General features: G+C 41.5%; 1 protein-coding gene across 1 annotated transcript; it reads right to left on the bottom strand.

Moving 5' to 3' along the window:
• On the bottom strand, window positions 1-12007 carry SLC6A4 (solute carrier family 6 (neurotransmitter transporter), member 4). Its single transcript, XM_009876245.1, has 13 exons — window positions 11531-12007; window positions 10610-10744; window positions 9593-9812; window positions 9034-9172; window positions 8520-8654; window positions 6884-6987; window positions 6070-6197; window positions 5654-5766; window positions 4759-4890; window positions 3551-3650; window positions 3074-3174; window positions 974-1141; window positions 1-219 (listed from the first exon to the last, which is right to left on the bottom strand). The coding sequence occupies exons 1-13, from the start codon at window positions 11991-11993 to the stop codon at window positions 145-147; spliced, it is 2013 nt and encodes a 670-aa protein (XP_009874547.1). The 5' UTR covers window positions 11994-12007; the 3' UTR covers window positions 1-144.
• Window positions 12008-14336: the final 2329 nt, after the last annotated feature.

Genomic DNA, 14336 nt, shown 5'->3' with positions numbered 1-14336 from the left:
CCAAATGCCCCTTGTCAGTGACACAGCCTCCACAGAGAACGCCTCCGTCGTTGTCTCAGCTGGAAATGTGGTTCTTTGGGGGGAGAGCATGGGGAAAATTACATTTTATGCTCCCTCTTTCTCCCCTCAGAAAAGAGTTTTAGCTTATACTGCATTCATGCGGATGTCTCCGAAAGGAATTTCTGTAGCTGTTTCTGGAGTAATGCTTTTCAGAATACGCTGTTGGAAAGAAATTGATAGTAGAAATTGATTCATTTTAGCGGTAGTACATAACATGACATTTGGATAGAGATTTATTATAAAAATGGGACTTCAGGCTGAGTTACGCCTCTTGAACTACGACACAAGAATGTTTCAGGCCTCTGTTAGCTCTGTGAAGACATAAGGTGTCACAGAAGTGCACAGCGTTATTTTTGAATTACTTGTAACATATAATTTGGATCCAAGTTTGACAGGTGTCGCATTAGTGCTTTAGGACTTTGAAGTTTATTTGGTTACCCTGAACCAACTTAACATATTCTTTCTGAACTGGTTTTTACCTGAACTTACACGAAATCCCAAAAGTGTCATCACAGGCTGCCACAGATTTATGGCAGACAAATCTTATTAAGCGTGGGAGAGAAAAAGAGATTTGTTCTTACAGATATACCCAAGGGAACCCATCTCTCACGGCCTCGTTCATGGGACACTGTCTTCTGGGATTTCTAGGAAAAGCCTCCAGTTCACCAGAGCTTAAAAGGAATTACTTGATTTAATATTTTATATGAATATGCAAATGGCCTCAGTAAGACCTGGGGAGTTTGATGAATCACTCGGAACAGGCAGAAGACAGTTAGCTGTCAGCTGGCTGGAACAGAACTGCAATAATCCTCATGTCCCGGGACATCAGACCCTAGAAAAATCTACACCTAGTATTTCTAGGAATCGCCTCCTCCCTTACAGTGAAACAGAAGGAACAGAGCATCATGGATACCTCCTTAAGTGTCCCTGGAGTGATGATCAACCGATAAACCATGTAGATTGGAATCCAGATGACAGAAGAGGTTCCTATGCAATAACCCACTACTGTGGTCCAGTAGGGATAATTATAATCAAAAAGCCGCAGCTGAGGAGGATTCGACAGAAAGCTGCAAGTGACAAACTGAAAAAGAAAAGAGCCAAGTATGAACACACATTTTGATGGCACATACTTTAGGAAACTGTGTCCCAGCACAGCACTGAACCAAAAAAACCCAAACCCAGTAGTGCTCAATGAGGATTAAACATAGAGTGATGCTGGAAAAATCCTAAATGACATTAGTATGGATTTATAAACAAATCCAAAAGAACTTTTGGATATCCAGACTTTCATTCAGAAGTTTAAAAGAGCTCAGGAGCTTTAGACTACAGCCCAGCCAATAACTGAGACGAACTAGGTACAAATTCTCATACGGATTGCATATTCCATAAATACACATCGTGGTGTTTCATACTTAAGAAGCATTAGCGAGAACATTCAGGATGACACTTGTACGTTCAGAGGAAAAAAAATGTTGGATGGACAAAATCAGCTTGATCAGTACCAGGGTGCAGAATTTAATCCATTTACCTTTGTATTGAGTTGTATAACTTGATTTCAGCTCAAACATCCCTTCCAGAGAGGCATCGTCTTAATTTTAAGGCACCAGAAATGGGGAGTGTACACTTTCCTTGGGTACTTGTCCCACATTTAATCCTCATCAGTGTCAATTCTGCTTTGTCTGAATTTAACTCACAGCCACGGTGGTGGTGGTTTATGCCGTTCTTTATGGGCTGTAGACCCTTTTAATACTCTTTCAAGTACTGTTAAAGTACTTAACATGTGGTAATTGCATCAGCTTTCAGCTTCCTCTATGATAAGCTATACAAATTCTGGTTTTTTCACTGTTACTTATTTTTTACATATCTTTTCTGAGATATTTTTCCATAGCATTTTGGATCTTCAGTAGCTTTTACAGATGTTAATGCTAGTTTGGATATACTGTTCTGTCGTCAACTTGATTGACGCTGTTAGATCGTTTTCCTGTGCATATCCTTCATGACTGAAAAACTTCTTGTGAAACAACAAATACTTTTAGTGGAGTATTACAGGAACAATATTTGTGACTATCCTTGGAAGGATCTCTGGCTGTTTTTTCCAGAGTATCATCAGAAGATCGGGATTACCAGAAATAAACTATCTTCTGGGCTTTCCTTAGTTTAGTTTCCACGAATAGCTTTGCCTAGTAACCACATCACCAGAACTGTGTTCCTCTCTGTTTATTTTACTGGTTTAGGATCACAGAGGGGACAGTAATATAAAAATTACATGTGTCATCACGCTTTTATTTATAGCCTGCCTTTCTTTTTCTAGGAGTAGTAAAATGAAAATCTGTTAATTATGCAATGAACATAACAAGTGTTTTCAATTCACTCTGTAGGTCTTAAATCTACATTCTGTGCTTCATAAGCTCCATCTTGACCTTCTCCGCTTCCACAAAGGCTAGTAACAATAAAAGATAGAGGGAACTAATTTTGGATGAGGAAATGAACACTTAATGTTAAAATGTTACCAGTAATACTGCCAAGTCAAACATTGGGGCAGAATTTCCCATTCTGAATTATAGATTTATAAAGGCTGCAATTAACTACTGTAAAATTTAAGTGGAATATTGTAAAGTTGTCAGTCAGCGGTTGCTGAGACAGTATATTTACTTATCTTGGTTTTCCTCTCCAGACGGTATGTTTAATCATCTTTTATTGCTTTGTTTTGCTGAGTTAAATATAAAGCTACAGAACAAAGTAACTTCGTTCAGCAGAGGGAAGGAGAGTTATTCAGAACCCCGTCTACGTAGCTAGCTCATCTACAGAAATCCTTAAAATAGCAATTCAGTAACAAGACCGCGCAGCATTGTACTGAATTTTTCACTAACGGAGCCTTTTTGGTTTAACACGAATTGTTACTGAAGAACTTCACAGGGAACTTCTGTAATTAAGCTTTTAGAAGTCTAGGTAGCTGCACTGTTCAATGCTAATTTTCTTGTGCTGGAAAGAAAAAGTTATAAAGAAAACTCACCAGAAGGAAGATGGGACTAATTACTACCCAGCAAACTCGCCAGTACCAGCCCGGGGTGAAGCCTAGCATTTCTTTCACGTCATTGCAAAACTGGGTGATGCCTGTGAAGAAAAGTCGGGGGAGAGTCATGATGGCAGACAGAAGCTTTTCGTAAGTGGATGCACAGCATTTTCTGCACACAGCAAATAAATTCAGAATCCATCCTGAAAAACTGTTGTTCCTATCACCCTTAATTGTATTAAATCCTTCATTATTCTGAATTACAGCGCTTGTTCAGTTTTAGACGTCACTGTGCTTCTGTCACAGTGCAGTCAGTAATAATTCTCAGGGATTTGGTAATCAGGGGCTTTGTAGAAAGGCTTAGTGAACTTTTTTCAGCAGACATCAGTGATCTTTTCTGCAGCAACAGGAAACGTTACGCTGCAGAAGCTCAGGAGTTTGGGCTAGCATTGTCGAGCAGCATGGCAGTAGACGTACCGTAGAACCAGGCCACAGCAACTGCTTCCAGAAACACGACCGTTAGGACAGCTGGACCAGTGGCGTATTCTTCAAACAGTTTCACCACATATGCGCCTCCCTGGAAAGGAGATCGTATTGTCAGTGAACCAAAGATCCGGCGATGGAAATCCCACGCTACGGTTGTTTACAACTGCCTGGACCAGAGCGTTCACAGACGGGGAAATCCCTCAGCTCTGTCACTCTGTCGCTGGTCCTGCCAGTGAAATCCTTGAGCTGCTCATCCGCTCGCTCACAACATACTTCACCAGTGACGCTGCCACGCAGAAATGCTCAAACTGAATCCGCTGACAGCTCTAACTGGATTTTAATGAACAAATGCAGTTTAGTGGGGGCTGATGGGATGGTGTTTTGCACGCCTCCTGTGATGGTGATTCTTCCTGCAATGTGAGCAGGAAATACATAAGGTGTTACTCTCTTTCCATTGGGATCTAGAATTACCAAGGAGGAAAGCACTGTGTCTCGGAGAGGAACTAAGTTTCTTTTTCCCAGCAAACGCTTTAAAAGAGAAGAAAGTTGCACATAAATGAGCAAATGGAGAGAAACGTGACAGGAAAGCCAAGAATTTTTTCCTCATCCCTTATGATCATTACATTCATTATTCAAAATGTTGCTTGTGGAAATTAAATCCCACAAAGCCCCACAGAGACTATTTGATGTGACTGATTTCTGGCCTGATTTGATGGGGAAGATCAGGAAATTCATTGCTAGAAATTTTTGGAGAACAGCAACAGTCAATTACTGCATTTTCTGGCAGACAAGTATTTTGATCATTCTTTTTTAATTCAAAATGCATTTCAAACATTGCAAAAAATAAAATAACAATTATTATTTTAAGCGTGGAGCTTTTGAGAGCTAGAAGTAAACCACATACAAAATGTGGAAGGTTGTCTGCTTCCTGATTCAGCAGTTTGAGCAGTGGCTGGGTCATTTATGATGTGTAGCACATTGGAGTTTTGCTGAATTGCAAGAGGATCACTTTGTAACACATTTCCTAGTGAGAGATACTGTTCACATTCATTCTAAATATAGATTTTTAATGCGTAGAGAAAACAGGCTGGAGATTTAATCTGATTTCACGGAACTCTTCAGAAAATACTGCTCTCTCCAAGATGTCATTTACAGGAAACTGCCAGTAAGGGAGGCTGAGGAGTGGGTAAAATACTTACAAATGTCAGGGTTGCTAACGACCCCAAAAAGCAAATGATGATCAGACCAAGGACAAACAGTTCCCTGCGTTTGCTCCAGACATGGGGGAATTCATCCAGTACTCCAGTAATCACTCCCTCTAGTCCTGCAAACTGAAAAGCATGGAAAAATCACTGGAAAACAGAGGGCAGTTTTACCTGCTTTAATGGATGTTTCAGTGCTTAAAGGAGCTTTATAGCAGTGAAACACTGGTGTTTTGTTCTGCCTTCCAGGCAGAGTTGGTGTGACTGTTGTTTAGACACTCTTTGGAACTTTTAAACTCTTTAAGGTGGGGATTTTGTCTTCCTGTGTGCGCAGGAAGTGCCAGTCACCCGGAGGAAGCACTGTCTGCCCAGCAGTAGGATGCCATAAGCAGTAGGTGGCTCAGTAGAACCAAGATTGTGAAATCAGCTGAGTTTAGTTTTCCTGGAGGAGCCAATGCTCCACCTGTAAAAACAGGCTCACGTGGCAAGTTTTCAGAACATCTCCTTTTCACAGTGCTGTTGAGAGGGCAACCTCTAGTTCCCACCTTTTAAATCTAATTAGTGTGAAAAAAATCCAGAACTTAATATTTGCTTTGTAAGTTTACAAATACAAGAGAGGAGCTTGGAGGGCCTCATTTGACCAGGAGTCTTTGGTTGCATTTCCAGGTCTTTTACTATTTGACACAGTAGGACACTGACAAACGCTTCAATTTTATTTAGGCCTGTTTAGGTCAAAATTGCAGCAACGGGTGGCACACAGAGGTGCCAGTCCTGCTTTAAACCCTATAGTAATGGTTCAATATTTGTAATTCTGTTGCTTCTGATATTTCTGAGGGCAAGGCCATGCACCAAGTACCTGAGAGACCCTCTGTCTCACGTACTGTCTACTCACCGTGCTGTCTAATCCCAGCGTGAGTAACATCAGGAAAAAGATGATGGCAAAGAAGGTGGAAGCGGGCATGTTTGCGATGGCCTCAGCGTACGTAATGAAGAGGAGGCTGGGTCCTGATATTGGAACAGAGAATTAGGGATAACTGTTAGTGCAGGACCGCTGCGGCACGGAGAGGCTGTTTCACTGCACCGTGTTGTCTTCCGGGGGAAAACTTCTCCCCCCAGCATCTTTCGCAGCGTGCAGTTACCACCATGTCTATGAAGCCGCATGCAATATGATTGCTGTGTGCCATCGGTATCCTCCTTCAAACAGTAAATATTTTGCATAATTTGGTCTGTTCTCAATCTAGCAGATAATATACAAAAACATTGTATCTTAGAAGCAGTCTGAGAGATGTGTATGAGAAATGAGCCTACCAGTGTCTTTGGCAACTTCCGATACATCTTCGTTCCTCATCTCAGCCATGTATCCCAGCACGGTGAAAATGACAAATCCAGACACAAAACTAGTCACACAGTTCACGGTACTGGTAACCAGAGCATCTCTGCAACAGAAGACCTAACTCATATCAGGGAATTGGCATCTGCTAGAAAGAGTAGTTTACTACCAGATGGGGTGAGTTAATGGTCTGGACAGTTTCCTAGAAAAACTAGGGAAATATAGTGAAAAAAAAAACCCAGGCAGCAGATTTGAAAGAAAGAAGAAAAACCAAAACAACTCATGACTACTTTTTCTTCTTCAAACAAATGCTGTAACAACACTGATCTGGTGGATATATACTGGTGTTTTAAAAAAGTAGGAATTACTGTAGGGATATTAAAGAACCAAGAATTTTACTTTACAAGTTATAAATAGACTTTTTGTTAAGATAACAAGGAAGCAACTACATATTGTTTTTCAGCTGAAGTCTCTAGAGTCATTTCCGAACTGACTGCTGAGAGTGAATCATTATAATGTGATTGTCTGGCGGGGGCTTAGTCCATTTCATTGTGGCAGGTTAGATTCCTTGCTGTAACTGGTAGAGATTATTTCTCTTTAGGGTAGGCACAACAGAGAAGAAATGTTTGAGGTTGCAGGTTCTTTCAATAAGGACTTTTTCCTTCTGTCTGAATTGTATGCACACAGGTCTGACAACTCGGTGCTTTTCACCAGCAGTGTTTCTTTTTCATAAATACCCACGGTTACATTTTTTTAAACACAATTTTACTTGTACAATAAGGTAGAACTCACTGGTAGCAGTTGTTATGGAATTTGTTGTAGCTGGCATAAGCCAACAGGACCCCAAAACCTGGTCCAAGGGAGAAAAAGATCTGAGCTGCTGCGTCCACCCAGACCTGTAAAATAGTGAAGATCAAGAAAAAGTGGTGACATGAAACAGATCGAATGACTTTGGCATATTCAGAATCTCACTTAGACCTACAAACCCATGTCTCACTAATCTGCCTTTATCCTAGTCCTGGTCTAGCAAGCATTTTAAGAGAGTGTGTTGAAATATGAATATGTATTGTAGATCTGCAAGTGTTGTAAATATCCACTATAATTTTAGTTCCTTTGCAGTGCTTATTGTATCTCTTTACGCTGTTGTAAGTACTCACTGGCAGCTTCACTTCTGGCAGTGTCTTAGATTAATTCACCGTGATTTGCCAGTCATCAGTTTACCCCAAGTTCTGCAACATCTCCCCATGATGTTGCAGTGGGCTTGGCCCATTTTCCTGCTAACCCTGTGCACTGTGGAATAGTCCCGTGTCCGGCTGCGTGACAGATGATCACTGCGCAGATTTTCCCTAGATTTATGGAAATACATTTGACAGTGTGAATGCAGTTCTAGTTCTTGGGACTCGCTTCAGCTTTGTTGTAGCCATGACAGACGCAAGTGTGATGATCTTGTTATGAAAAGCCTGTTGTGCTTGAAAAGTGGCCGCAACCTTAATGAGTAGTGTTCTTACAGTACAGTGTCAGTTCTCTTTCTGAAGGTGAAAGTCCTCGTTCATTTATCCTCTTTTGATTGAAACATGGAGTTCATTACAACTTATTTCTAATATTCTCTTCCATCGTGCGAGGCCATCCTGTATCATCCACAGACAGAGCTCTGTCATCGTCCGGCACACAGATTCCAATCTGCTGTCCTCACTTCAGATACATCCAATACAATATCAATGCCCTTTATTGCTTTTTCAGAAGATGTGGTCTCTTATTGGAGATGCTGCTTTATCAGAGACTGGTGTCTTTTCATTTCCTCTTCATTCACAACTCTCCATATCAGCTGGGCAGCAGCAGACTTGCAAACATTAGAATTGTTAATCTTTGTATTTGTGGTATTTATTGCTTTGAGGTTTTTCCATCACCCTCCTCGCTAGACACTTTGATAGGCAGTGAAGTAAATGCAGCCTGGAGCCCCATGGACTACTTGTCATCCACAAAGCTGAAATGCCTGGGGTTTGTTGCGTAGCTCAGACTTGTCCTCATTTCTCCTTTCTTTTCAAATCCTGGTGGGTGTATTCAGGCCTAACTGACTTCTTCCTTCTCTACATGCTCTTGCATGCATTACCGAGTTATGTGTTAGTTGGTGGCTACAGAAAGTCTCCTTGGGCTCACGTGCCAAAGCACGGGTGGAGATGTGAAGTTTCAACTCTAGTAACGTGCACCGTTTAAATACGGGCAACTGTGGACACCACAGGGCTGTGGAAAAACCTGCCCAAGTGCATAATGATCCCCTCACAGCCAAAACCCCTGCAGCTAGACCACTTGTTAGGGCTTAGTAAATTTAGTTTGCTCAGCAGGACTGTCATAGGTAAAAGACTTTGCTGCAGTGTAGCAGCAATCATAGCTTCTCGCTCAATGCCAGGCTGCTCACTCTGTTTTTTACCTCCGTGGCCAGGAGTTTCTGCCAGTCAGGTTTCACGTAGTAGAGAACACCTCTCCAAGCCCCGGGCAAAGTTGCTCCTCTCACGAGCAGGATGAAGAGTATGATGTAAGGGAATGTGGCAGTCACCCACACCACCTGTGAAGGAAAACAGATAGCATTTGCCGTGGGTAGAAAATTAACAGGTGGTTATGAGTTATGCTTATTACAGCTCTTTAACATTTATAACATCTTCATGTGAACTTCTCAGAAAGTCTGTAAACAGGCAGTTTGCATTTCTATACCCACCCTTTCTCTTGGCAGGATTGTTCTTGTCCAGAGAAGAGTTGTGTAACTTACTGCTGTTAGGTATTACCTGGATAGCAGGAGCAGCCACTCCACAGTAAGTGCTTCCCAAATATGCCTGTAATCTCTGCCATGAAGACTGAGAGAGCTCTCTGTCAAGTTAATGGGCTCATTTAGAACTGCTGTTAGACTATACTGTACCAAGTTGATTTTGTCTTGCTTTTGCATTCACCTTGCCAGATGTTTTGACACCTTTCCAGATGCTGAAGTATACAATGGTGAAGATTAACAATAAACAGAGGGTCAATTGCCAGCTAACGCCCCCCAGGTTATCCAGCCCATTGGACCTGTGCACTTGTAGAACTCGGCGGCTGAAAGAGAAAAGAAAAACGCAGTACAGATATTTTTTTAACAAACGTTTAAGTTAAATACACTTTCAACAGTCCCACCTTGTGATCTGAGCATTACAAGTAGTCCTGAGGCCTTGAAAAGTAGTGATCTTCATAGTCATATCAGTTTGGATTTTTTTTTAATTAGAAGTGTGATATTAATGCTACACCAGGGATGATAAATGATAAGCAATGACAGATGACAGTGATTGGGAACCTCTGATCGAAACTATAGAGTACCCTCCCACTACTAAGCTTACACACACCTCCAGGTATCAAGTTATTTGAATAGTTTGGAAAAGGGTATCATTAATAAACAGCCCTGCTCCCCCTCCAGAGAAAAGCTTGCTACATGTTCCAGAATTCTGTCTAATGTTACTGTCCTCACTTACATGCACTTACGTATAAAATTCTTCTGCGGGAGAGATGGAGTGCAGGGACCAGCTGACATTGTCCTTGCTGAAGTAGTTCGTGCAGTTGCCCGTGTTCCAGGCGTTTGTGCAGCTGGTCCATGGCAGCTCCGCCGTGAAGGAGGATACGAGGTAGTAAAAGGCCCAAGCCATGATGGTGTTGTAGTAGGAAGCTATGTAAAGATCTATTATACAGATGGCAAAGCCAATTCCTAGTGAGACAGGAAATAGCCACATCAAGTGAGAGCAAGTTTTAGGCAAAAAAAAAAGAAGGAATTGGTTATCACATCAACTACCATTAGTAACTGTCTAAGGCAGCGCTGCAGGAGGCACACGTACCCTCTCAAGTGTTTACAGCAGTGGAATTTCTTGTGACTTCAGGAACTCTCAGGCTCCGATTCTAAAAAAGCATCCTTAATCAAGACACAACATGCTTATATAGGTCTTTTTCATCTGTTCCTAAATTCCTGGAATTTAGAAATAGGCATCTTGCATTCTTAGTAAATAAAAAGACCAAACCAGAGCTGTAACACTGGGAGCAAGAGTAAATGAGCATTCAGAGCATCTCTTTCTACTCTAGAAGACGTTGCAATAGGATAGTGACTGACACATCAGGCTGAAGGTGGGGAGTAATTTCTTTGTAATATCTTTGTAATAGAAATAGTAAATTTTTATTCTTTCCTGGGTTTATTTTTGCCTTGGATTCAATAACGTTGCTCTTACTTTATTAATTACTTTTTTAAAAAATAGTTTTAGGCTTGGGCCAGAGAAGGTGGACTAGCCTCTATGTAATCCATTTGAGTTGCGTGTCATACATGTATATGAGAGTACACACACACATCTGCAGGGGCCCATAAAGTTTTATGAAAGCTTTCTTTGTAAAGCCAAAATCTTGTGTACAACAAGCCTTACTTTTAAGAGATTTTTTTTTTTCCAAGATTTCACCCTTACAGAAAAATCTTCCAGTTATTCAGAAAGCTCATATTAAATTTATATTTCCCTTCTTTACCTTTGAATATAGGACATATTTTTCTCCAAATTGAAATACACCCATTCCTGTGGTACTGTCCTAGTGCTAGTTCCATATAGAAGAGAGGAATCCCTCCAAAGATGGCCATGATTGTGTAAGGAATGAGGAATGCTCCTGCAAGAAAGAAAGCAGACGATGTAACTCTTCAGAGAACTTCTCTTTCAACGGCACCAGCACCCCACAAACAAGAGTTCCTTTTAGCCCACAGGGAAAGTGCATATTCCCTCCTGCCTAGCCAGCGGGCCACACTGAATTACCGTGGGATTTCTTAAAAGCCTAACTATCTAGCAGCGTGAATAAGAAGCAACACTCACGCCAAACTTTTCCCATTTCTGTTACAATTACATATAGGATTAAAAAAAATGTACTGGATACAACGGATATATTTGTGAGATGGACTACAGATAAAATAATTTCTTCAGTAGACTGTTATATCATGGAGACGAAACTATTTCCAAGATCGCCTTGATTAGACTTAGTTATATTTTGGATGACACATCAATGAGTCTAAGACCTAGCATTCCTGATGAGTTGGTTCTGACATGTTGGTTTATCTGATTTTAAAATTCTCCTTGGGACAGGGATTGAGTCTTTCTCTTGGAATGTAGATCTGCACCTAACTGGCACTCATTTTCTCTTGCAACGTAGTTCTGCACCTACCTGGGCCTCAGCTTCTAGTTGTAACTGATTTTTTAGATCTTGCTAAATACTCTTTCTTTTTTTTTCCATCTTAGCATGTCTAGTTTTCCTTTCCCATTATTTAGGTTTCCCGGTCTCCTTGAATAGTAATTTCCCCTTGGTCATTTATTATATATGATATTAAAAGAAGCCACTAAAATCATCCATTTATAAGCGAGGAAGTTCAGCATTAAGGAACAGCGCACACAACTAGTCACTGACCTCCCCCGTTCTGATAGCAAATGTAAGGAAATCTCCACACGTTCCCCAGATCCACTGCATATCCAATGACAGAGAGCAAAAAGTCAATTTTTTTACTCCAGGTCTCTCTGTCTTCCAGTTCCATCAGCTGCTGCTGCCCTTCTGCTCCGCAGGTGGTGGAGGTGGTGGTTGTCGTGGTGGTTGTGGCTGCTGGGGCGGCGCATTGGCCGTCCTCCGCCTCTGCCATCCCGCCGCAGGGCACAGAGCTCGGAACCCCGGAATAACCGTTGGAGATCTGGGCTGCCTCCCCTTTAGCTCCCTGGCCGGGGTGGACTTTGTTGCCATCCTCTACTAGCCGCAAGGCAGATTTCGGGTTCCTGACCAGCAGTCCATTCTCTTTACAATCTTCTCCTTCGTTACAGTCTGAGACATCTTTCTTGGAAGTCAGCGGCTCAGTCTCATTGCTTGTTGCCTTTTTTTCCATTTTTTCCAAGATTTGTTCTGATCCCTTGCAGACAGAAAGCAGCACGGAATCCCTTTGTGACTTGTCTTCCCACGCTTTTATTCCCAGTGTATTCCCAGCACTTTTAGAATTCCTCTTCCATATTTAAATCCATCAGACTGAAGGCACAGACACCATCTAAGAAATGATAAATAGTTAAAAATCCATTACAGGGCTTACCAATGCTGGTAGCTTTCAAGTAACAACTGACAGATTCTGTGATTAAAATACATTTGGAAGTAGTTAACCACCACAGCATGCAATCGGAATCATTTAGCAGATAAGCCATTCAGGATTTTGTACAGAGAAAGGAAGGAAAAAAGGAAGCAATTGCCCTCTTCTCCAGCAGAAGTTGGTGTACCTGGTTTATAACCTCTCAGGCAGATTTGCTAGACTTGTGCATTGCTGGAAAACTCACAAGCAGCCATAGTCCTGCTGTCCCCTGGTACCACCTGCTCCTTCTGCACACTGCTTTCCCACCTAGGGAAGTTGTGGGACTCCTAGTTTGCAAAGTTTAGCGTGGCTTGTGCTTTCATTTTCCTAAGTTCATCCTATGACTTCACAGAATCCTAGACTGGCCTAGGCTGGAAGGGACCATAGAGATCATTTAATCCAACCTCCCTGTTGGGCAGGGACGCCTCTCAACTAGATCAGGCAACACACAGGGACTGAATGGGGATCGAACCCGCGACCTTGGTGTTATCAGCACCACACTCTAACCAGCTGAGCTAACCCGGCAATTTCTATATTCACCAAGTATGAAGGGAAAAGAATTCATTAAACAAATATGAGATAACTGGATACACAAATTACTTTTCATGACCACTTTTCTTCAGAAATCCCATGGTGTCTGAGAGGTTTAGCAGCAGACCTGGAAGGCTTGAATGAAAGCTTAGAAAAGATTGAAACCTCAGTGGTTTTACACCAACTAACTTATGCAGGCTCAGTCAACACTAACAAGGAAAGATCAGGAAACTTCAATCTGATTGTTTTGAGTAAGGACTAACGTGAGTCTAAAAGGCAAAACTTGTCCTCCTTGGGGAAATAAAGGCATCTTTCATCCTGTTTGGATCTGCCAACACTGTGGTTCCAGCCCCAGGAAGGGTAGTGGGCACCACTCCTATGCTACTGTCCACCACCAGCAAAAAAACAGGCACTGGGAGGATCCTTGGCTGTCCCTGCCCTCTTCGAATGTGCTGGAAGCATAATCCAGGGGAAATAAACAATCCCGAAATAAAGGAAAAGTATAGAACAATTAACTTTTCTTTCAAAAGAAAAGAAAATGAACTGTGATTCAGTGGGTCACGTTTTGTTTTCTTTTTATTTGTTCAGGTAACATAAATGCTCAGCGGTGCAAAACCTTGAAATAGGAGCTGATCCTCTCCGCTGGAACTCCCTGGGGTAGTGACCTTGCTTTATAGCTAGCAAAGTGTTACACAGTCTACACGATGCCACCACACATTATAATAATTACATCTAATTTCACCTGTTCAAAGCATTTTACCACAGTAGATAACACTGTCACATCCAAGCAGAAGAATATGCATTATTTCACTTTTAACTGCTGGAAAAACTAAAGCAGAGAGGGGCTATTATTTGATCATTGCTAGAATTTGCTCATAGCCAGAGCTATTAAAATTCATTTTTTACTCAGCTTTCAGCCTTGTGCAAAGACAGTTTCTTAAACCTCTCCCTAAACATTTATCAGCACAAGCAGAAAGAGTAGGAAAGTTACTGAGCTGCAGAACAAGCAGGAGGATATTTTTGAGACAAAAGTCACTTAGGGTTGTTTATAACTTTCAGAAATCTCTAGTTCTTCAAGCTTACATTCTGTCACTACCCATATAACGTTCTTTTTGTCATATAGCAAGCAGTGCTTCATTAATGCTGAACTTTTACAAGAGTAGTACTTTGCTACCATTAGTTAATCGTGCACAAAGACGTAAATGTCTTCAGAGTTCCAGACAAGAACATTACGGCAAAGAAGAGGAGTTTCATGTTTACCTGCAAGACTATAAAACCTGAATGTCTTTGGAGTCCGAAACCTTCCAAATGTCCCAAGAGAGCTTATGTAGATGAGAACAGTCCTAACACCACTGGTGGCAACATAAAAATCCTAGAAAAGGCCACAGCCAATCCTCCCCTTGCACAGAGCATGTTAGATATAAGGCAGCAATATGGAAGAGTAACCTGAGCCCTGCTGGACTTTACACCTCTTACTCATAAGTTGGAAAGAAGTAAAGGATGTTGATTTAGCCACATTATCTCATGAAACTGAATTTTCCATACCAGAGACTTAAACCCTTTCTGTGTTTGTAAAACACT

Source organism: Apaloderma vittatum, unplaced genomic scaffold, assembly GCF_000703405.1.
Source record: "Apaloderma vittatum isolate BGI_N311 unplaced genomic scaffold, ASM70340v1 scaffold2839, whole genome shotgun sequence".
NCBI classification, from domain to species: Eukaryota; Metazoa; Chordata; class Aves; order Trogoniformes; family Trogonidae; genus Apaloderma; species Apaloderma vittatum.
The sequence above is the reverse complement of the archived record's forward strand: the minus strand, read 5'-3'. Positions and strand labels throughout refer to the sequence as shown.